The sequence below is a fragment of the Hyaena hyaena genome, unplaced genomic scaffold (genome assembly GCF_003009895.1).
Source record: "Hyaena hyaena isolate Hyena2069 unplaced genomic scaffold, ASM300989v1 scaffold_25, whole genome shotgun sequence".
NCBI classification, from domain to species: domain Eukaryota; kingdom Metazoa; phylum Chordata; class Mammalia; order Carnivora; family Hyaenidae; genus Hyaena; species Hyaena hyaena.
Window position 1 is genome coordinate 2,510,182 of NW_024080657.1, and position 24,523 is coordinate 2,534,704.

At 50.9% G+C, this 24,523-nt stretch overlaps 2 protein-coding genes across 3 annotated transcripts in view; both read left to right on the forward strand.

The window, feature by feature from the left end:
- Positions 1-19,628, forward strand: part of ADIG (adipogenin) — a 30,900-nt gene extending 11,272 nt beyond the window's left edge. The window contains exons 4-5 of one of the 2 annotated variants that reach the window (XM_039227172.1): positions 5,860-5,933; positions 19,610-19,628. The gene's annotated coding sequence lies outside the window, so the exon portion shown is untranslated. Of the gene's footprint in view, positions 1-5,174; positions 5,326-5,859; positions 5,934-19,609 lie in introns of those variants that run through there. The other variant, XM_039227173.1, reaches the window with a different exon arrangement.
- On the forward strand, positions 11,566-24,281 carry ARHGAP40 (Rho GTPase activating protein 40). The gene is given in 14 exon segments (XM_039227064.1): positions 11,566-11,602; positions 11,701-11,910; positions 12,230-12,307; positions 12,635-12,695; positions 12,697-12,756; positions 16,572-16,800; positions 19,271-19,325; positions 19,610-19,692; positions 20,403-20,448; positions 20,451-20,521; positions 21,250-21,307; positions 21,310-21,414; positions 24,105-24,127; positions 24,129-24,281. Coding segments are annotated over 14 exon segments (1,269 nt in total).
- Positions 24,282-24,523: the final 242 nt, after the last annotated feature.

Below are 24,523 nucleotides of genomic sequence, written 5' to 3' on the forward strand. Positions count from 1 at the left end.
CCAAACACCAAAGGGCCACCCACACACAGTTTAAACGCAGCCGTGGTAGAAGGTCAGCCTGACGCTCAAAGCCCGGCTTTCCCACTTACCAGCTGTGGGGCTCTAGGAAAGTTACTTAACCTCTCTGAGCCTCAGCTTCCTTTTCTGTAAAATGGATGCAGCAGCAGTTCCTGCCTTCCCTGCTATGCGGATGCAGTGAGACAGATGCATGTGAAGGGTCTAACACAGAGCGGGGACGTGCAGGGGTGTGGTGAGCACACAGTACGTGCCAGACGTTGGCCGTCCAAGGGAACTCTCCAGGAGGGACTCAAATAGCACGGGTTTGTTTTCATGTGAGAAGTCAGTGCAGGCCTCATGACCCCTTGGGGGGGTACAAACGCCTGTGTGTGAGCCCTAAGTTCTCCACTTACCTCACCCTTCTGAGCCTGTTCCTTTCTCTGGAGTAAGTGCCTTTCCCATAGCTGCTGTTGCCGACACACATCTTCCTGTGTCTCCACCACAGAGCTGCCCCCCCCCCCCCATTGTGCGGGAACCCAGGGACCAGGCGGTAGCCCTGGTGCTTCCCTCCAGGGAAGCTGACTCGCTTACAAACCGGCAAGGCGCAGGTCCCTTCTGACGGGCTCCCTGTTTCCTCTCTCCTCTCACAGTGGGGGGCGTGGGGGCACGAGGAGAAGGCTGCCATCACACTGAGGGGTTAGGTTGGGGCCCCTCACGCACAGCTCCGGGATTCTGCACACCCCTCCCATCAGGCATTGCCAGCCCCAGCCAGGTTGGCCAGCAGAGGCTCACAGAACGTGAAGATGTCTCTTTCTTGGCACCTGCCAGCCCTGGGTATTCGTGAACTTTTTGGTGTTTCCCAGTCTAGTGGGTGAAAATATTTCATTGTTTTTGTTTGCGTTGCCCTAATCACATCTTTTCACATGGAGTATTTACATTTTATCTTCAGCGGATGTTAATTCCTATCTGCTGCGTCCTTTTTCGTCAGGTGTTTTTTGGAGGTCTTTTTTTCCCTATTGATTTCCAGGAACTCTTTCTTTATATAGACTGGATAGTAACACTTTATTATTTGTTGCAAATATCCTGTCAGGCAATCACTAGCTTTGTTTATACTGACTTTGTTATATAGGAATTTTGAATTTTGATGTCACCACCTCAGGTGTTTCTGGCTAATGGCTTCTGGATTTTATTTTGCTTGGGGAGATGTTCCCTACCACCTTTTATCTCTTCCCAACTTTGTTCTCATCAAACCCTAATGCAGGCTCCCATCCCCCTGGGGAAGTTCCTTTGTACTTGCCAACACAATAATTTGCTCCCCTTCCTGTGAGCTCTGCATATCTCATTCCCTCCCTAATGTTCACTGACCCTTTCAAACTGAGTCCCAAATCGCCTCCTCCAGGAAGCCTCCTCTCCTCAGCCCCATCACACTCTGGTTACTCTTCTGTCCCTCTGAGGTTTTTGCCCAATCTTAGGCAGTTTGTAGGCTGTGTTGAAACACGGTTTTTCTTTTAGACATTTGTTGGAGCACTTACTATGAGCCAAACAATTTGTATGCATTGCTTGGCTTCCTCCTCAGAACCCTGTGTATACCATTATCAGCATCATCACCCCTATTTTGCAAGGGGAGCTGGAAGACTAAGGTATTTTCCCACGGTCACACATCAAGAGGACAGACCCAGACCCAGACAGTCTGTCTCCAGGGCCTGGGCCCTAAGCCACTGTGCCGAATGTCTCCTATTGCTGCTGTAACAGATGGCCACAAATTAAGTAACTTAAGCAATACAGATTTATTATCTTAGAGTTCTGGAGGCGAGAGGCCCAAGGTGGGTCTCCCTGGGCTATAATCATGTATTGGCAGGTCTATATTCCTTTCTAGAGGCTCTGGGAGAGAGCCCACTTTCCAGCTTCTAGAGGCCACCTGCCTTCCTTAGCTCGTGGTCCCCTTTCACCCCCAAAGTGTGTGCAGTGGCCCTCAAGTCCTCAGGCCACCATGTCTCTGGTTTTCACTCTTCTGGCTCCCTCTTCCCCTTTTAAGGACTCTATAGTGATTATGCGGGCCACCCCGATAATCCAGGATAGTCTCCCCATCTTGAGGTGGGCTGATTAGCAACCTAAATTCCATCTGAAATCTTAATCCCCACCTTACCACGTAACAGAACATATTCACAGATTTCAAGGATCAGGACCTGGGTGTCTCTTTCGCGGGGAGGGCGGTATTCTGCATACCAGAGCCAAACTTCCGGCTGCTTCTCCAGACATTAATTGCCTGCCTCCGCCCACAAGGCCCCTTCCCTGCCTCACCCCTCAGACTCCCCCTCGAGACTAAAATCCAGAGTGCCATGCCCACCCCAGGGCTTCTAATTCAGGAGTCCTTGGGCAAGGGCTGAGAACGGGCAAAGCGATCCAAGTCTTCTTCTCGTAACTGAATCAACCAACCAGGTTTAAATTTAAGTTGGTTAAAATTAAATAAAATTAAAAATTCAGTTCCATGGTCATACTGATCACATTTCAGGTGCTTGGTAGGCACCCGTGACCAATACAATTCCGTATGTTGCCCAGCATATAAAATTATCTGATTAAGTGGCTCAGGCAGGGACAAGCTAGTGTCAGTGCCTTTGCTTAAAGGAAGAATCAAGGCAAGACTCAAACCACTGGGGAACTTTCAGAACCTTTCGGGCAAGCATGGCTGGGATGTGCTTGAGGGACAGCCACTAGCTCCTTCTGGGTGCCGTCACTTAGGGTTGGGGCCTCAGGATTATCATCTCTTCTTGTTTTTGAGAGAAACTGTAACTAGGGGATTAAAAATAATTTTTTAAAGTTTATTTATTTTTGAGACAGTGAGCAGGGGAGGGGCAGAGAGAGTGGGAGAGAGAATCCCGAGCAGGCTCTGCACCATCAGCTGCAGCCATCCAGGAACAGCTCTTCCTGTGGTGCTGGGAGGTTCGAGAGGACCAGCGCCGTCACGCAGGCGCATTTCATGCCTTGTCCTGTCTCATGTCTGCGAACATGTCATTGGCCAGAGCATGTCATGTGCCCAAAGCCCAAGTCAATGGATGGATGGGGTTGGTGGAAGGGGGATGTGTGACAGGGACAACGGCCTCAAGTAGAGGGAGGGATGATGACTTGAGAAGAATAATTCGATCTGTCCAATACGAACTTAAATGACATAGGGACAACACTAATTTTGCACATCAGTACCAAAAAGAACTGAGTTCCTACCAAAATCCTTCTCCTGCAGAACAGGGATCAAACCATGGAAATGCCAAATGTCTGTGGCTTTTCCCTTCTTGACCTCCTCCTGTGCCCTTGTTGAAACCAGGAGTGGTTATGACTGGGTGTGACCTGGTACCTTTGAGCATCCAGCATTTGTCTGTCTTCATTCCACCCTGAACTAGAGACTGATGTCTGCATTCTTTCTTTCTTTTTTAAAATATTTATTTATTTTTGAGAGAGAGCGAAAGAGAGAAAGCAGGGGGAGAGGCAGACAGAGAGGGAGACACAGAATCCGAAGCAGGCTCCAGGCTCTGAGCTGTCAGCACAGAGCCCGACACAGGGCTCAAACTTACAAACTGTGAGATCATGATCTGGGCCAAAGTCAGACACCTAACCGACTGAACCACTCAGGCATCCCATCGGCATTTCTTCAATGGGCTCTAAAACAACCCAATTCCTAAAGCATTGCCTGGTCAGTTTGAGTCCCTGAATGTTTGGAGATGACCTGAAAGACAGGGTCACATCACATGCCATACAGCCATTCCTCCCACGATGGCCACGTCTGAGGATCCACTCGTGGCCTCTGGCCCTCCTTTGCCTTCACCCCGGCTTCTTCCCAGCCCCTGGGTTCTCCACTTGGCCAATGGAACTTTGGTATTTCCCTGACAGTGAGGACTTGTGGCTCCCTGGGGGCCCCATAGAGGCTTATCTCAATCCATCTTGCTATGATACATCACTATCCATTGCTAATTATGAGGCAGAGGGAATCTTCAAAAGAGAGCAGCTAGGGGGCGCCTGGGTGGCTTAGTCGGTTGAGCGTCCGACTTTCGCTTAGGTGGTGATCTCACGGTTCGTGGGTTCAAGCTCCACGTCAGGCTCTGTGCTGACTGCCAGCTCAGAGCCTGGAGCCTGTTTCAGTCTGTGACTCCCTCTCTCTCTGACCCTCCCCTGCTCACGCTGTCTCTCTCTCTCTCTCCTAGAAATAAATAAAACATTTAAAAAAAAAAAAAAAAGAGCAGCTAGTAAGAAGCAGAGCTGGGGCTGAGTCCAGGCCGGTGGTATTCCCTCCCCAAACACTGTTGCATCTGACCAATGGGGAGAGAAAAAGAGAAGGAAAAGTCACAATTAAGAAAAGGAAGTTACCAAAAGGGCTTATTGCACAGTCGTTGAGAACAGGGGCCTTGAAGCCAGGTTCCTGGGGTCAAAGTCCAGTCCCACCATTTACAAGACCAGTAATGTTGGGCAAGTTAATTTCTGTGTACCTCTGTTTTCTCATCTGTAAAATGGGATACTACTACTAATAGGCACTGTGGCAATTACATGAATTAATCCACGTAAAACAGTGGTTCTTAACGCAGACAACTTTGTCCCCAGGAGACATCTGGCAACGTATGGAGACATTTCGGTTGTCACAACTGGGAGGGGTGCTTTTGGCGTCTGGTGGGTGGAGGCCAGGGATGCTGTTGGCATCCTGCGATGCACAGGATGGCCCCCAGGACACAGCTCTCTGACCTGAAGTCCAGTGCGCAGGCTGAGGACCCTGCGGCAGCGTTAGCACATGGCCCGTGTCCAGGGCCTGTGGCTCCAGGGCCTGCGTTGGGCTCACTCTGTCACTGTGGCCCCATGGCCTGTGCTTGTGACCAGAGCTTCTCCTTAACTTCCTGTAGCCTCTGATATTCCTAATGAGGAGAGTGGCACAGCTATAAATAAAAATGATAATTGTTGCAATGGTTCCTGTTTCCTGTGCACATACGATAGGCCAGCTGCTCGGCCTGGCTTCTTATTTACACGTCTTGTGATGCCCACAGTGACAGCAGCTGTGATTAGTCCCACTCTGCAGGGGAAACAGAGGCTCAGGGAATTGAAGCGTCTCACCGGGGACACAAGGCATGCCTCTAACACTGGATGTGGTGCACACATCAGTGCACACATCAGTAACACTGCCCTTTTCTGTCATCTGCCAGGATCTCGTCTGAGTCAGGGCGGTGGCAGCAAGGGCACGCACTCTGAGAAGAACGTAAGGCTGCCCAAGTGCCCAAGGGCCCACCTGCCACTTTGTGAGAAGCCCCGCCCAGGCTGAGCTGGAGAGGAGGCCAGCCACGCCTCCACTGGCATACTCCAGTGTGATTGGCCCTTCGCCCCACCCTTCAGCCGCTGTGCTCCCCCCCACCCCGCCCCGCCCCCATCATCTGATCCTTGGGGTCTGCAGTGCCCCCACCGGCAAGGGTCTTCTCAAGATCATCTTGCAAAGCTTCCATCCCTACCGCTGTTTTCCCACTTCATGGCTTTGGAAACTGAGGCTCAGAGAGAGAAAAGGCATGGTCACACAGAGAGTGAGTAGGGGGCAGGCACTGGAACTGAGGACTTCCAGGATACTACTACCTTCTCCCACAGGTCACCTGAAGGAACAAGGAGCTGATGTGTGAGGGGGCAGCTTTGGGTTTTGTTTTTTTTGGCTCTCTCAGCACAGAGCCTGAGAAGGCGGAGGTCGAACTCAGGAACCACCAGATCAGGACCTGAGCCAAAGTTGGACACTTGACTGACTGAGCCACCCAGGTGCCCTAAGGGATAGGCTTTGCTTTCAGGAGAGCTCTGAGCAGCTGTGAGCGCTGCCCCGGGCATCTGACCCCATGTGTGTTTTGTCCACAGGCTGGGCTTGTAAGCCTCTGGCCCCAGGCTGCCGGACAGGAGCTAGAAGCGGCTTATCGGCTGGGCAGCATCAGGTGAGTCGCTTGTCCTCTCTGAATGGCAGGTGGGAAGTGCCCAGAAGCAGCTTGTATTTATTGAACTGACATTATTGAGGACTTCTTGTTCCCGCCGTGTATGTACCCCAGCTTTCCAGTAACTAGTTATAGCAGGAGCTCAATAAACATTTGCAGGCTGACTGGAGTAGCCCCTAAACCACGCTAGGTAGTCTCCATATGAAGGTGAGGAAGCTGAGGTTTACCAGGTTCACAGGCTCCCCGAGGCCACTTCACTAAAAATGACATACCTGGGAGCACCTGGTGCCTCAGTCGGTTGAGCATCCGACTTCGCCTCAGGTCATGATTTCATGGGTCATGGGTTCAAGCCCCACGTAGGGCTCTGTGCTGACAGCTCAGAGCCTGGAACCTGCTTCAGACTCTGTCTCCCTCTCTCTCTGCCCCTCCCCTGCTCACACTGTTTGTCTCTCTCTCTCTCTCTCTCAAAAATAAATAAACATTAAAAACTTAAAAAAAAAGACAGATCTAGGATTCAAAGTCAGACCTGTCTGACACTTGAGCCAAAGTTCTTAACTTCTAAACTTACAGATCTGGTTATCTGTTGCTTAGTGGGTGTGTAGTAAATGCTCAGTAAGTGCCTTAAAAACAAAATTACAGATAGAGACAATTAATCGTGCTGTGCGCTTAGGATCTGTATACTTTTCTGCATACACTATACATCAATGAAGCGTTGAAAACAAAACCAAAACAATTGTATTTGTGAAGCTCAGAACAAATTTTGTGGATGCGCTGAGCACCCATTGTTCTGCTGAACCGGAGACTTGATGCCATACCACACGCCATCATCTTGCAACAGGGACACCTTTCGAATGTTGGGGTTTTATTTCATATCTCTTCTTTCCTGTGCCCCATCTGACCTCCTTAGAAAGTTCGCCCAAAGGAACGATTGCCCGTCTCTTGCTGCTTGGCTGTCAAGAAGGGGACACAGTTGACTTCTGTTTGCATTTAGCCACTGCAGCTTTCAGATTGTCACGAAAACACACAGATGCTGGGAATTTTCAAGCGAATCGCAAAACAACTACAGAAACCAAACTGTGTGCCAGCATGGGGGACCAAACAGATTCGCAGGAGGGGCGCTGACTAGCAGCTTTCACAAAAAGCATAAATAGAGCAGAACGGCCAATTTTATAATTAACTGGGAATCAGTCTCCAGTTAAGCTTCCGCTCGGCGAAAATGGCTGGGCCGTTACCTGGGGAGAGCTGGTGCCCTGCCTCTTCCTCTGGGCCCTGGCAGACCTGAGATTTCTCTGCTTTACCACATTTGAGTATATTTGGGGATGCTGGTGTTAATCACTTGGAGTGGAGCTCAGTGTGTGGGCAGGACACTCGGGAGAAAGGCACAAGCCAGGGCCTTGTGGGTGAGGACAGGCCATGTGCCAAATGAACATAGTGGCCCTTGTTGAAACGTTATTAAGAATATCATGATGAGGATTAAACCAAGCAGGAGGCCCTTCTAAGCATCGGTGAGGCCAAGTTGGGGGGACATTGATGGGTGGGATCTCAAGTTGTGGGCGAGTCACCGCCTCAGAGGCTCCAGGGCAGCCGACCTCACAAGAGGGAGCCCAACAGAGGCAGCAGGAACAAAATCAGCACCCTTTCCTGGGCTGTAACGACAACAAACAAACAAATGCAGTAGAACAATCCCTTTCAGAAGGCAATCTGACAAGAAGTGTCACAATTTCACAAACCTTTGGATTCTGCAAATCCACTTCTAGCATCTGTTCTACTGTTACCTCTGCTCAAGGCAACACGATCATAAATAGGGTGCATATCGTCATGTTACTTGTGATACTGACGATGGAAAGAGCCCAAGCCTCTGTCACAGGGGACGGGTTAAAGACCATGCTACCTCCCCAGCGAGGATCTTTTAAGTAAAATATGCTGCCTAAGTGACCCTCTTGTGACTCAAACTGCTCCGTGAAAACACCCAGGACCCAGTTTTTAAATTTTCTATTTATTGCTGAGGGTGGATCCACTTTGTTCTGAGCTTGGGTCCCCACTGTGTGCTGCCAATTCCTTGAGGCCACTCGCTTTGCATCCACCTCTAGAGCCTGTTGTCTCTATCCCAGAACTCCCAGCAAGAGGCCCGCAGGTTACCTTCCTTGAATCAGGTCCTGTGGCTGGATGAATGCACACAATGCTTCTTTTCTTTTCTGGCTTCTGTTGTTTGTTTTTTGGAGAGCTCATCCATGGATGGCTTTGGGTGGAGGTAGAGTAGATCCAATGGAAGGATGGGCAGCAGGGGTGAAGACCGGCTCCCACAGGGTGACGAACCTGCTGGGTGCCGGGGGCGGGGGTGGGGGGGGACCGCCCACAGGGGGAGACGAGGCAGGGGCCAGCCGGGAACCAGAACAGGGCGGGGCTGTCCCTTGCATCTGAACTGGTGCAGTAGCCTCTTCCCTGGTTTTCCTGCCCCGCCCTTGATCCAGGATGTCTGGTCTCCATCTTTTCCATGCAACAGTCAAAATGGTCTTTTTATAATGTCGATTAGATTATACCCTCCTTAGATTAAGTCATTTAGCAAATATTGACAAATGCCTATTACATGCCAGGTACTGCTTTAGGCACTGGGGATACAGCAATGAACACAAAGCAAAGTCTGTCCCTTTGTGGAGCTGACATCAAATGGAATTGCAAGTGCTCTGCTCAAAATTTAGATGTCTCCCCATCTCCCTCAGAGTGACAGACACTGTGGGTCCCTGTCATCTCTTACTGCATAAGCACCCCAAACTTAGTAAAGCAGCAGTCACTGTCATGATGACTATGATGGTGATAATGGTGGTGATGTGGTGATGGTGACGATGATGGTGATGGTGATGATGATGGTGATGGTGATGATGGTGGTGATGGTGATGATGATATGATGATGATGATGGTGATAGTGATGATGGTGATGATGATGATGGTGATGACGGTGATGACGATGATGTCTAATTGCTCTGGGGGTTGACAGAGCTCAGCAAGGCAATTATACCTACAGCGTAAGCTCCACAAAGCCAGAGACATTGTCCTTCATTTTCATGGCTGTATCCTCAGTGCCAAGCACATTCTCATACTCCATGCTTACTTGTTCAGTGAATGAGGGAAGTGAAAGAACATCTGCATGAGGATGCTTGGGTGGCTCAGTCAGTTGAACGTCCAACCTCAGCTCAGGTCATGATCTCAGAGCTCATGAGCTCGAGCCCCGCATCAGGCTCAGGGCTGACAGCCTTGAGCCTGCTTCAGATTCTGTATCCCCCTCTCTCTGCCCACCCCCCACTCACATTCTGTGTGTGTCTCTCTCTCAAAAATAATAAACATTAAAAAAATTACAGAAAAAGAAAGAACATCCACATGGAAACTTCCTTGGTTTGGCACATATTTCACCCTATGGTTTCCAAAACATGTGGTTGTACAGGCCACACTGATCCCCCAAGGGCCTGATGGTCTGCCGTGGCACCTCAAGTGCAGAGCACACACATGGGCGTGGAAGAAATGGGACAGGCCCCCATGGCAGGGAACCAGCCTGCCACCGTGACTTGGCCAGCAATCTCATTTCAAAACAAACAGAGAGCTGGGGGCTAGGGAGGATAAAGGAGAAATCTGTGGCAACAACTAAATAAAAAGAAGCTATTTTTTTTTAATGTTTTTTATTTATTTCTAGGAGAGAGAGAGACAGACAGCGTGAGCAGGGGAGGGTCAGAGAGAGAGGGAGTCACAGACTGAAACAGGCTCCAGGCTCTGAGCTGGCAGTCAGCACAGAGCCTGACGCGGGGCTCGAACCCACGAACCGCGAGATCGTGACCTAAGCGAAAGTGGGACGCTTAACCAACTAAGCCACCCAGGCACCCCAAAAAGAAGCTATTTTAGACCCGCAGGGCAGCAGGAGCCTCTGGGCTGCATGGGACCAAGAACGTTAATATAGTCATTGTTTCTCATTAACTTCTTTTACGGCAGGTGGTGGTAGTGGGTGCTCCATTTAATGGTTGGGATATTGACGTTTTTGTTATTGTTGTTTTGTTGTTGGTTTTGGTTTTTTAAAAATAGGTTCCACACCCACAGCAGAGCCCCAGTGCAGGGCTTGAACTCAGGACCCTGAGATCAAGACCCAAGGTGAGATCAAGAGTCAGACACTTAACCAACTAAGCCACCCAGGCACCTTTTTTTTTTTTTTTAAAGGATATTAACCTTTTTTTTTTTTTTTTAATTGAGAGACAGAGAGAGACAGAGAATAAGTGAGGGAGGGGCTGAGAGAAGGGAAGACACAGAATCTGAAGCAGGCTCCAGGCTCTGAGCTGTCAGCACAGAGCCCGAAGCGGGGCTCGAACTCACAAACCGCGAGATCAGGACCTGAGCCAAAGTCAGACGTCTAACCAACAGAGCCATCTGGGCGCCCCTCACTTTTTTAAAAAATAGATTTAAGTGAAGGGTGCCTGGGTGGCTCAGTCAGCCGAGTGCCCAGCTTCGGCTCAGGTCATGATCTTGCAGTTTGTGGGTTCAAGCCCCATGTCGGGCTCTGTGCTGACAGCTAGGAGCCGGGAGCCTGCTTCAGATTCTGTGTCTCTGTTTCTGCCCCTCCTCTGCTCGCACTTTCTCTATCTCTTTCAAAAATAAATAAACATTAAAAGAAAAAAGAATAGATTTAAGTGAAAATGTGACCCATGATTAAGGAAAACTCTGAAGTAAGCAATTGTATAAGACTAATTGGATACAGACAAAAATTATAAAGGTGGTAGGTAAATGCATCAATTTCAGGAAACCCTGGTTCATAGAAAAGATCCCGCACAAATGACCCAGGGTTCGCCAGGGGGAAGAAAAGTCTGGGCATTGCAGTGGACTCGGCGCCTCCACCAGCCAGCACGTGTCAGGGGAGGGCCCACACAGCGTGGCGGCCCTTGGAAGCATCCGCTTGGCTCCTGAGTACAGGAGAAATGTTGGAACAAGACGATGGGCTGGGTGGGGGTGTGTGTGTCTGGCTGATTTGTACAATCCAGGCAGCCATGAAAAGCAAGTTTTGGTTTTTTGAACCACACAGCACGTGGTTGACTATCTTGGTCAACTCTGGGCACAACCACACACACACCCCTAGTCTGCCCCTACGCGGGTGCAACTTCCTCCCTGAGCTCTTGTCTGTGCCCCATAATGAGGAAGGAACATGCCAGGCCAGTGTTTCCCTGCTTCCCAAGTGTGATCTGAAGACCCTATTGCATTAGAGTGGCCTGGGCCTGAACTCCTGGGTGGAATCTCTGGAGGCCGGACACAGGACGCTGGTCTCAACATGTCCCCACGATTCGGATGGACGGTTTTGCTGTTGGGCCATGGCGAAGCGCGGTGGAGGGGGTCTATTCCATCGTAAATAAGGTCTTGAATAGAGAGGGACTTTCCAAGGGGACACTGATGGCTTGCCCACGCTCTACACGTCTGGGCCCACGTGATTCTGCGTGGTCTCCGACCAGAGCATACCAGGGGCTTCCTCAGCCTGCTGTGTTCCCCAGGGGTTGGAGTGGTGCAGGTTTAAATCTAGATAGTGGTTAATACCATCGGTGCCCCCCGTGTTCTCAGGTGTCTTATTAGATGTCCCCATTGAAAAGTGTGGTCGGTGTCAGGGGGTCTCATGGTCAGTTACGTGGATGCCCCGTGTGTCCACGTGGGTAAGTGTTTTTATATAAGCCTTTGGTTAGTCCTTGTGGCTGAGCGGGAAGCTGGTTGTGTTCACGTGGGTGTTCTCCACTGTTGGCCGAATGAGAAGCCAGATCACAGTGGCTGTGACACACGGGCCCGTCAGGCCTCCTTGGAGGCCAGGACTTGGACACTGCTCACCAGGGGCTCCTGTCCACCCTGACGCAGACCCAGGTGGCTGTTGTGTGCCAGCCAGATGGCTATGCCCGCTCAACCCAAAGACGGTACAAAGCACCGGTCAGAGGTGTCAGGGGCATCTTTGGGGGTCTTCGATTCAACGGTGAGGAAGAGTGGCATGAGTCTCTACGGGACATATCTGCCCAGGGCCTCTGTGAGGCCACCATGTCCTAAGTGCTATAGTGATTCTGCTGCAGGGCTGTGTTGGCGTGCGTGTGCATGTGTGTGTAGTGGAAATGCTTGTCTGCACACCTACAGGCCACTACGTTCCCATTTTCCATGTCTTTAGCAGCTCTGAGACCTTGGGCAAGATCTCTGGGCCTCAGCTGCTCCGTCTATGAGGGGTTGGGAATGGCTCCCGAGTCCCAGGGCCAGGTATCGTCTGCTGCCTGCATGACTAACTGGGAGCCATCTGCAATTAGCAGGGGAAGTGACTTCAGAGAATGGGGACTCGGCTATGAAATGGACCCAGTTCAGTTCAGCTTCTAAGTGTCCTCCGGGTAAGTGGCTGTTGTTTTCCAGGCAGGGGCATTCTCCCGCTGCACCCAGGGCTGCTCTGTGGAGAAGGTTCATTCCTCTGGGCAGCTCGTGCTCCCTGCAGGTTGCTCAGGTAAAGGCTTGAATCTCCGCCTAAGAACTTGCTGCCTGGAGTCGCGATCTCAGCCCCTAATCTTAGGCAATTGCGGCAGAGCTTAGTGAGCTCATGTGCAAGGGCACGGGCCTGGGAAAACACTTCGTAGAGCTCTGGGCTTGGAATGGATGGGGAGGTGGCCGGTCCTGACTGCCTCTCTCTTCTGTTTCCAGCCGCAGAATCTGAGGGGCGGCAGGCAGGGAGGAGGGGAGGGAGGAGGCCCTCCACATGGACGCTGCCTGCTCAGAACAGCTCCTGCCAAGTCCCCCCGTCTCTGGGAGGCACCTGCGCCTGGCACAAACGTTCCCTGCCCAGAGGGCTGGTGGCCTGACCTTATCCTCGAGCACCGGCACATCCCTTCTCGCCCTCCTCACCCTCCTCACCCCTTCCATGCTGCCAGGCACCCGGCGCTCAGCTGTTGGACCATCCCTTCATTTAATTCGAGCCTCGGCTACCTCCCCAGTAACTGCCCGCATCAGGGACTGGGGAGCAGCGGGGTACGGGCATTTGCGCTCTTCTTCACTTCATGTCCCTTTATGTTCTTTGTTTTTATGCTTAGAAAGTCCTCCTTCATCCGGCAAACTGATAACTATCCACCTGCAGGTGTTTTTCTCGTTCGTTTTTTAATGAATTTTGGTGACTGGTGTGAAAGAAAGAGACCCAACTTCTGCTTTCTTCTTAATTTTTTTTTTTTCCAAAAGGCCCCACTGTCCCAGCCCATTTCCTTCCATGTGAGAATGTAATCACTTATATTTAGGTTTTTAAGATTGAAATAGGTACATGGTGAGGTGCACCCATATTTTCCATGTGCAGCTTGATGTGTGCACCTATGTGACTCCCCAGAGCCAGATCTAGCCCTGAGGGCTCCCCTATGCTTTCCCCAGTCAGTCCCCATCCCCCAGGGCAGACACTATTCTGACCCCTCTCATCATGTGCAGGTTTCCCAGGTCCTGCTGTTACTAAAAGGAAAAGGTTCTTCAAGGACCATAACTTGATGTGGGTGGATAACCCCAGGTAGGGGGCCTGGGTCTTGTACCAGCAGCTTCCCAACCACTGGCTGTTTCCTTACCTCAGCCTGGGAGGTGGGTGCTGTCACCGCACCCCAACCTCACTGGTAAGAAAGGGGCTGTGAAGCCCAGAGAGGGGTCACAGCGCTGGTGGGTCCCGAGGCCCGGACTGGAGCCCCAGCAGCCTGACCCGCAGCCTTCCCAGTGGCCCGTTAGTCTCCACTGCTTAGGACCCATGTCCCCTCCTCCAGGAATCCCTACTCCAATGTGAAAGCACTTTCATTCGGCCAAAGAGAAGGTTTCCTTTCCATTTTGAGATCATTGTAGGCTCAAGACAAGTTGCAAAATTAGTACAGAGTTCCCATGTACCCTTTACCTAGTTTCTTCCAGGGAAAATATCTTACGTAAGCACAGTGCATTAGGCAAAATTTTTAAATAATGACTTTCCATTTCTAAAGCATCAGAGGTAATTAATGCTCAACATTATCTTATCTTCTAGTCTTGATCATTTGATTGCCCCCATTAAACTATGAATGATGATGTTCAATAATCTAAAGATACTACAGATTGACTTTTATGATGGACTAGGCTTTACACTGAGTACTTCACATGCATGATTTCACTTCATTCTGCTATGCTGGCAGTAGTTCCTTGAATAAATAAAAGCTAATAATTGTTACAATTATTAACCACTCACGGTGGGTTAGGTACTGTGTTTTATATGCTCTATATAATTTAATCTTCCCCAAATCCTGTAACATGGGTACTGTCATTAGCGTCACTTTACAAGTGAGACCAGTGACACACAGAAAGGTAAAATGATCTACCCAAACTCACAGGGAACATCAACTTTGAGCCCAGAAAGTGTGACTCCACAGCCTACCATGCAAGCACTAAGCTGTAGGATAGCCATAACATTACTGCCTACAACCACAGCACACTTCCTTTTCCTTCTTAGAGCCCACAAATGGGGCACTGGGGCATAGCCTGGTCAAGTCATCAGCCAGTACCAAACAAATCCATCACCTCTGGCCGCAGGAAGGCCTGGGGCTGCTTGCAGAGCCCCACTGTGACCTCTAGATGGCGAAGTCGAGCACAATTTATTTTTCAATTAATATTCCATCATTATTCAGAAAAATACCAAGAGGAGCGTTGTAGCCGTGAGTGGCACTGCCAAGGGTAAAGACAGATGAAGCAAGGGAGAGCAACAAAGGACCAGAATGGAAGCAATGATAAGAGGTCTGTGGGGTGTTCCTTCCCCTTCAGGCTTTCTTGTTGGGATATAAGTAATAAAAACAGCTTCTGTTTAACTGGGGCCTTGCTATGTGGTAGGACCCTATGCACTTTATACCCCTAAGCCCGTTTTACAAACCCTATGAGGCAGGCACTATGTTATGATTGGAGATGGGGATTTAGAGACTCAGATTGGGATCTAGTCAGTCAGTGGTAGAGTTTGAACTTGAACCTGGGATGGAATCCTGAGCCCCTGCTCCCGCCTCCTCATAATCTCCTGTGGGGGATGGGAAAGCCTCAACACAACTCAAGACAGTGGCTTGAGCCATTGTCTTTGCTCCCCTCCCTAGGAGTTTAGGATCCCCAAAGGCAGACTTGGCTTGACCAGGATGGAGACTTGTCCCTATAAGATATGCAGAAGATCCCACTCTGGCCCCCACCCACCGACTGCGCCCTGCACCCCCCTCGGCTTGGCGCTGAAGAGGAGTAAGGCAGGCAAGCAGAAGGCACAGGTCTGTGGTTCCAGCGCTTCAGAAACTCTCATCCAGGGAGCTGTGTGGAAAATCTTCCGCTAAAACATGCTTAGCTGCTGTATTTCTTTCTGTTATTTATACACATATACATGTATCTTTGCATATGAAAACAATCTCTGCTCATTGCAGGAAACTTGGAAAATAGAGCAAAGTACAAAAGGAAAAATATAATTCAGATTTAAATGTTATTAATTTGTAGTGCATCATCTTCCTGTGTGTGTGTACGTGTGTGTTTATCACTAAATATGATAGGATTATGGACATTTCCCATTGCATCATTCAGTTATTGCCACACTAATGTCTCATCACAAACAACACCACAACTCATGACTTAGAACAATTATTTACCTTTGCATGTTTGTGGGTGAACAGGGGGTTGGCCAGGTGATCCAGGCTGGCCTTGGCTCAAGCTGTTGGTTGGATCTGGGTCTGCTTCTCATGTCCCTCATCCTCTGGGCCCAGCAGGCCATCCGAGGCCTGTCCTTATGGCATTGATGGCAGAAACACGAGAGAGCAAACCCTACCACACAATGCATTTTAAACCTCTGCATGCATCATGCATTGGTCAAAGCTATCACTTGGCTGCCTAGCAAAGGAATGAGGAAGTATTTTCTGTTTCTTTAACAGGAAGCATTCCAAATTCATATGGCAAAGGGTGTGGCTACAAGGAGGAGTAATGAACTTGGAACAATATTATCATTTATCACCACTATTGAGGACATTCCTTGAAAACAGGGTTTTTACTCAGGGTAGTATTTTCTTCCTTAGGGATATATTCTAATTTATTTAAACATTTCCTTGTTACTGGACATTTATTATTCCTTGTTTCTCCTATTATAAAATACAATCACAATCAGTCTACATAAAACTCTGAATGCGTCTTACGTTATTTGGAATATGCCTATTAAGTTCTTGGTGTATGTTACCCTTCAGGAGTGTATGAGAGTGTTCATTTCACTGCATCATTGTCAACATTACACATTATAATTTTTTTTGTTTGTTTCTTTAAAGACAAGAAGATGATGGAGAAGAAAGATCAGGGGTAGGGGTTTTGCAGAGAAAGGGGCAGAAGACGGTTGAAGAGAGAAGGAAGGCAGAGTATTTGGAAGGAAGAGCTTGCCCCAGAAGACTATATGACAGGATGAGTAAGAGACCTGGGAATATGTTTTGGGAACTTGGCCCCTGCCTGCAGGGCTAGACCCTCTACCCCAGACCACTGACACATTCCTTACCCAGCCCTCCCTGGGGCAGCAGCACATTTTCCTTCAACTTCTTTCTCCGGCTCAGGTTTTTTGGTCTGTGATGCAGCTAATGTTTTCATTACTGCTGACACCAAGGGTTCTGCTCGAGAGATGTGAAGTTGGAGCCCAGCCATTCTCCAGAGAGCTCAGTCCTCATGCAGGGAAAGGAGTCTGGCTCTGGCCGCCCAGGTCTTGCAGGTTGGAGCCCAATCGTCATTCCCGGGTGTGAAATGCCCCTTCGGCTCTCGATGTCCCACAGACACACGCCACGGCGCGCCCCTCGACTCCCTGCTGGTGGCTGACCGTAAAGCCCTCCCCGGCACCCAGATCCCACTGGTCCTTCAAGCCGTAAGTTGTCCCCAGCTTAAGCTTGTTTAGTGCAAGAGGGGCTGCATCTGGGGCCACTGTTGGGAGATATCTAGCCTGGGAGGTGAGAGCATGGACCTTAGAATAGGGAGCCCGGTTTCAAATTCTGCCTCAGACACTTGCTAGCTCAGAGACTGGGGGTTGAACCTCTGTGAGTCTCCCTGTCAGCATCTGTGAAGTGAGTTTGTAATAACAGTATCCTCTTTTTATTAAGGGCTAAATGAGTAAAATGCATATAAAGCTCTCAGAGAAACGGCTAGCTCCTGGAAGTGGCCAAGAAGGCCATTATCCTTCTCCCAGCTCTCTCTCGCCTTCCCAATTTTCATGGGAGACAAACACACCCATTTGAATCGCACTTTGCAAGGTGCTGGTTTAAACGTTGCCTTCCTTCTCTCATAGCTGCTGTCCTGTTTTGGAAAAGAGAGGGCTGGGGCACCTGGGCGGCTCAGTTGGTTAAGCGTCTGACTCCTGGCTTCGGCTTAGGTCATGATCTCATGGTTCGGTTCATGGGTTCGAACCCCGCGTTGGGCTCTGTGCTGAAGGAAAAAAGAGAGAGAGGACTGGATGCAAAAGCATTCTTGGGGTGCCTGGATCCCAGTCCGGGGTCAAGGTAATGGTCTGGCTTCCCCCACGTCATCCAGGCTGCATCTCCTCCCTTAACTCAGGAGAGAATCCAGTTCCCAGCTTGTCAGTGTCCTGTCTGGTCCTGTTTGGGTGGGTGGGTGGGTGGGTGGGGTTTTCAGGAGGGTTGGAAGCGAGGAGGTGGCACAGAATGGCACAGGGTGGAGGCTGTGGGGCCTGGGTCAGCTGCCAACATGTACTGAGTGAAACCCTATGTATGTGCTTTAGCCAGTTAGACCATTTAATCTACAAAGACTGCTATGGTCATGTTCTACACTGTACGAAGTGTCACATTGGCCGCATTTGTTGTTTCAGCAAGTTACAAAGTAAAATGCTACAGGGGCGCCTGGGTGGCTTAGTCAGTTAAGGGTCCGACTTTCGCTTAGGTCATGACCTCGCAGTTCGTGGGTTCGAGCCCCGCGTCGGGCTCTGTGCTGACTGCCAGCTCAGAGCCTGGAGCCTGTTTCAGAGTCTGTTACTTCCTCTCTCTCTGACCCTCCCCTGCTCACGCTGTCTCTCTCCCTCTCCTAGAAATAAATAAAACATTTAAAAATAAAATAAAATAAAATCTTAAAAAAAAAAAAAGTAAAATGCTACAAATGAGGTAGGTGTTAAAAAGAGAAACTTTCAGAAGATATCTATACCTAAAGATGTTTTTGTACATTTAAAGGCTTAGCTTTATTTTTCTGTAAAGTGCAGCATATTCCCATAACTGTGTATAGTCTTATTGATCAGATGTTTAAAATTATTTCAACTGCTTCATTAAAAGAATTATTTTGTTATAAGAAAAAAAGAATGAATCCTCCTTCAGAGATTAGTGCTATTAGTTTGCAAATGAGAAAACTGAGGCTCAGAGAAGTGGTAGAGTAACTTTTACTGGAGCCTTGGACCAACTTGCTGCCCCTCTTTCCTTCCAGGGATGGAGCAAAGGCTGGAGAGAGATTTCTACACTGGCTTTTTAAAAAAGATTAAAATTTTTAAAAAATATTTATTTATTTTTGAGAGACAGAGTATGAGAGGGGGAGGGGCAGAGAGAGAGAGGGAGACACAGAATCTGAAACAGGCTCCAGGCTCTGAGCTGTCAGCACAGAGCCCGATGCAGGGCTCAAACTCATTCACTGTGAGATCACTCCCTCTCTGGGAGGGGGCCCAGGATCCCCTCCGGCGCCCCTACTTCTCCTTCCTCCTTCAGGCCCCTGTGCTCTCTGCCCTCCCTATCTGGAAACCTGCCCCCTTCGTAGGCGGGCCGCTGCTTGGCACTGCGACGCCAGCTGAATGTCAGCACCTCATGGAGGCCTGCCCAGGCACAGCTTATCACAATACTGTTTTGTTTTGTTCTTAGTGTGAATCAGTGTCTGAAGACACTCAGTCATTTCTCCGCTCCCCTCCTGTCTGTCTTCTCCCCTGAAACATCAGCTCTGCAAATCTAAGACCTGTTTGTTTCCATCAGTACCGTGTCCCAGGCCCCTGGACTGGAGATGGGACCTAACAGGCACTGATGATATTTATTGAGTGAACGAGTGGCTGGATGGATGAATGAGTGAGTGAGTGAAAGCATGAACGAGCCACACAGGGTCTGAGGGACGGAGCCCTGAGCCCTGAGCCTCTGTGGCCCCTCTGCCGCGGTCCCCCCAGCTGATGGGCCTTGGCTGATGGGTCTGGTCTGGCTCCGTGAACTCTTCCTCTGAACTCTGTAACGACCACCTCCTTTTCTCCCTGGAAAAAACATCCTGACCCCCTGGGAGGGATGCTTCTTCCTTTGCAGCTCTCAAAATGCAAAGGGTTTCACTAAACCTTTTCTCTAGGGCCGTTGACTATCTCCCCTCCTCAGGGTGATTGTGGGCTCATCGTACTTCTGACCCTGGACTATAGCTCTCAGACCACGTGTGTGTGTGTGTGTGTGTGTGTGTGTGTGTTCACATGTGTTACTTTTTTTTCACACACTGTATAGAGAGAACCTTGCCATCAGCACTGCTCAGGGCTCTCGGGGCGGACACCAGCTCAGGAAACAGTCCCAGGCCTCATGATGAAGACTTTCCTGGCTGTCCCTGGACTTACCAGTCCTGCCATCCCCTTCCCTGGGGAGGGGCCTCCAGCCTGAGAGAGGGAGAGTCCCTGAGCCTCTGGAGACCAGAGACCCCAGGGACTGAGACCCTCCCTCTCCCCTCAGACATCCGGGACCTGAAGCAGCACCTGCGGGCCCCTCACCTGCCCCTCCTGCTCCTCCCGGAGCCCAACAGAAGTGCCCTGAATGTAAAAGTCACTGGAGCGCCTGGTGGGCTTGGTGAGTAGAGCATGCGACTCTCGATCTCAGGTTTGCGAGTTCAGGCCCCACGTTGGGTGAGGAGCCTACTTTAAAAAGGAATAAAAAGAAGAAAAGGAAAAAAAGAGTTCCTGGGGCTGCCTCCATTCTGTCATCTCAGCCCAGAGCCACCATGATGGTTCCCAATAGGCTCATTCATTCATTTATTCCATTCATTCACACAACCATGCCAGGTGCTGGGTGCAGTGATGACCAAGTCTTTCCTGAGACTTTTTCCCTGAAGAAAGCAGATGGCCCCTGAAAGGCAAGAGAGCTTACCAGAGCAGGGACTGCCCGACATCAGCCCCATGTGGCACTAAGGGGTGGTGAGGGGAGAGAGGGCTCTGTGGCCAGAAAAGATGGGTGAACGCTGCCTCTGTCTGGGAGACCACTGTCCACCAAGCCCGAAGGTGGGCTCTGGCTCTGAGTCCCCTACTCCCTGGCCCTGTCTAGGGGCTAAACGCTTCCTGACACACACGCACACACAAACACACACGCGCACTGTACCAAACTACTGCTTCAGCCCCAAGTTCAATCAGTAAGTATTGCCACGTCCCGCGTGCGGTGCTGGGACAGCGAAGGGGCCACGGGGACCCTCGCTCGCTCTGCCTGTTCCCCAGCAGCCTTGGTGTCTGGCTAAGCCGTGATTCTTTCTGTCCAGGTCGCCTCGTTCTTGGTCTCACAGGTGCGGAAACTGAGTAATAGCAGTGGCGGCGCCCCCAGCTCTGCGACGGGGACCTCAAGACCTGGCTGCGAAGGTTACACGCAGAGAGGGACAAGGTGAGTGTCCCCCAGCGCACAGGGACTAGGACCGCTCGCAACCTGGCTGCCAGGACCGGCGCCGCCGATTCGGCCACCAGGGGGCGCTCCGGCCCTGTCGGAACGAGCGAGCAGAGCGCTCTCTGAAACCCCGGAGGCCACCCGGCTGAACAGAAGGACACTGGCGCTGCGGGGACTCCCAGAAGCCATCTCCCCTGCCCCACTTTCAGGCAGCCTTTCGGGTGCCTGGCTGAGGGTTAGGAAAGTGGGAGCTGCCTTGCGAGCTGTGGGGTGATTGCGGTGAGGAGAGGAGTGGTCGAAAAGAAAGGCCTTCCGAGAATAGCGAGTGCTCCTGGGAGGAGTCCTGAGCAGGGTTCCTTGTCGAATTTCTGAATGGAGAAATTGACCAGTGTCCCGTTGTGCATGCGGTGCGTTTATATAAACCCGTATAAACCCGCATGCATGCGTCTGTCGATGCATTCGCATGTACTGCTCTTGCATGAGTATGAAAGCATGTGCACACGTGTGTTTCCATGCCTGTTTGTGCATGCGCGCTTTGGGGGACACTCTGTACGTGAACGTGATATGCTCTGTGCGCAAAACGCTGGCATCCACGTGTACATGCGCATCTTGTATTTCCAGCGGGGCTGTTTGGGTAAGTGCACATTATGTGTGTTTATGCTCACAAATTTGAATTCAAGGCAAGCATGTGTGTGCCTCTGTGGATGGATCTTCTTTTTTCTCTGCAGGCTCCCAAAGTAGCACAGCTCCAGGTGGCCTGGCCTATCACAGATCCCCTGGAGGCGCCCTGACCCCCAGCACCAAAGAAGCCCGTATCTTCAGGCGGATCACAGAGCACCTAGGTCCTGGTTCACAGGGTCAAGAAGGCAGTGAGGGCGCAGACAGCCTCCTTCCTCCCTAAGGGGCCACTTCCTTGAGCCAGGAGCCTTCCCCTGCAGGGAGCAGACTCAAGGAGGGGTCAGCCCCTCAGGCGCTGAAGGCCACTGACGGGAGTTGCTCATGCCACTGGCTTTTCCCTTTCTGGGGTGGTCAGAACTGCGTTCTGCAACCTTTTTAGAGAGCTTCTTGGCTCCAAATAATAATGGTAATAGCCACCATTCATTTATTCTTTAACAGATATTTAATATCTGAATGTCTACTATAGTTCAGGTGCCACATGACATGCTAGAATAGAAATGAAAAGGACAAGGACCCTGAGCTCACGGCCCTAGAGAGGAGACAGACAGGAGTCAAAGGCCACAAAGCAAATATCAAGTTACAAACTGTATTAGGTCTTAGGAGACATATAAGGAGCAATGTAAATGTAAAACAATGAGCCTGGTATTGTTAGTATCGTTTGGTGATGGAGGTAAGACTTCCAGGCACAGAAAACTGCATGTGCAAAGGTCCTGAGGAAGCTGAATGTGGAACTGATATGCACCTATTGTGCCAGGATGCAGGAAACAGCTTGAGCTCTCAGGAGCCTCACTGATGGAGTTGGCATGAAAGACTCTTGGATACCCAGTCCTTAGCGAGTGTCTAGTCTACTTCCTCCTGTGTGGATGGGAAAACTATGGACCGGAGAGGGAAAGGGATGAGCCCAGGGCCACACAGCAAACTGGGAACAGACTCTGGAACTGAACTCAGAATATCCATCATTATAATATGATCATAATATAATTATATGACGATTTTAAGTATCATATGTAATCATACAATCTCCATAATCCACCTTGACTCAGAATTTGCCCCTCACAGCAGACTCCTATCCCTGTGTGTCGCCCCGTCCCACCTCCCTCAGTCTCCATCCTGATGCTCCTGTGACAACGGACCCATGACTGGGCTCCTGAGTGCTGTCCAACTGCCTCTTCCCTGCCTTTGGGCCCAGAGTTCCTTCATGGGCTCCACCTCTCAGAGGGTCCTTTTTTCTTTTCTTTTCTTTTCTTTTTTTTTTTTTTAAACATTTTTATTTATTTCTAGGAGAGAGAGAGAGAGAGACAGCGTGAGCAGGGGAGGGTCAGAGAGAGAGGGAGTCACAGACTGAAACAGGCTCCAGGCTCTGAGCTGGCAGTCAGCACAGAGCCCGACGCGGGGCTCGAACCCACGAACTGCGAGGTCATGACCTAAGCGAAAGTCAGACGCTTAACCGACTAAGCCACCCAGGTGCCCCGAGGGTCCTTTTTTCTTAATGTTTATTTAGAGAGAGATCGTGCACATGTGCATGCATGTGCACATGCATGAGCAGGGGAGGGACAGAGAGAGAGAGAGAGAGAGAGAGAGAGAATCCCAAGCAGGATCCGTGCCATCAGCGTGTAGTTGGACGCGGGGCTGGATCTCACAACCGCGAGATCATGACCTGAGCCAATATCAAGAGTCTGACACCCAAGCAACTGAGCCACTCACATGCCCCTCTCTCAGGAGGGTCCTTAGGTGTCCTCTCCCACCGGGCACCCCAAATCCGTGAGGACGGCCCCTTCCAGGCTTGGGGTCTATAAGCAGCTGATCTTGCTTCCTCTGGAAGAAAAGGTCAGGGTTTGGTCTGCCTTGCGGCAGGAGGTCTGTGAAGCCAGCCGACAGCCTCCTCTCTGAAGGTGGAGGGAATATCTGAAAGTCCCAGGTGGGGATGGGTCCAAGCCCAGGTCTTGTGAGCTCTTGACCTTGAGGGCTCACTGGGCCCTTCTGGCTGGCCCTTCTCACTTCCATTTCAGGGTGAGCCTTCCCCTCAGGCCTGTGTCTCCCATGAAACCAGGTGAAACCCTGCTGGAAGGTCAAGGGTGGGCCTGCCACGTGCCTCACGATTCTGTCCAGGGCTGTGGAGTTCTGCCCGGAGCTGGCCTCGGGCTTGGGGAGGGCAGAATTTTTTGTTTAGTGGGACAGTTGTCAATACCACCAGTGAAATTGATGCCTGTGGGGCACCGGAGCTGATGTGGCCCATCCTGGACCAATGGCCATGGGTTCCTTAAGGAATTCTGCAAACACAGCTCTGAGGTCGCCTGGCTTTGTGGGAGCCAGCCGTTCTCAGCTGCATTCTCTAGAGCAGTGAGTCTCAAACCGCAGGCTGTGTCAGAGTCACCTGGGTGGCTCTGAGGACACGGTGGCTGGGCCCCGAGAATCTGCATTTCTGACACATTCCCAGGCAATGTTGATGCTGCTGGTGCAGGGACTGCACTTTGAGAGCCACTGGCTGAGGGGCAGAGGCGAAGACAGGGCTTTGGCAGGAGTGATGCATTGAGGGAAGGCTCCTCAGACAAAGTCAAGGGAGGGTGGGAAGAATGGGGAGGGAGAGAGAAGTCCAGCCTTGGCCGCGTGGCGGCCTTGGAGTGCAAATTGCATCGTGGTGGTTCCTTATACCACCTGTAAGACCTGGAAGTCGGGTCTTTGCTGCCTCTGTATCGGATGCCCTGGGGAGGCAGTGTAACTACCTCTGCAAGGCATTTGAATCTGCAAAGGTCAATTCCCCAGAGAGAGGGGTAGCTGTGAGCCACAGCAGGCAAGGCTCACACGGGTGGGGGTAGGGGTGGTGTACTGGCCCGGTGAGGCTCTGGGCAGACCAGCAGCACCTTCCACAAGCACCCTCAGCCTCCTTCATCTCTGCTTCCTGCAGGTGAATATCGCCTGGACCCACATGGCCTACCTCTTAGATCTGTATGGCGCCAACCCCCATGGCGAGTGGTCATTAGAGACCCCCAAGCCTTGGGACTCTAAGGAGCAGCCCAGATGCACCACCCGCCCTGCCTGTGTGCCCAGTGTGGGAGCACAGCTGCTTGAGGGGAAGGTCTAGACCTTCCTCCAAAGCAGCAGCATCTGAAACGCCTCTCAGATCCCACAGAGGACTTGGGGCTGGAGCTGTCTCCTCCCCACCCCCTGCCCCCACACACCACACACACAGAGCCCCCTCTCCCATGCACCCCCCAGCCCTCAGGATGGTGGCTCCCATACCGTGCTGGCCATATGTCACCAGCATTTGGGGACTTGGATCTCCATGGAATTTTGTCCGTGATTCCCATCCTGAGAAGAAAAACT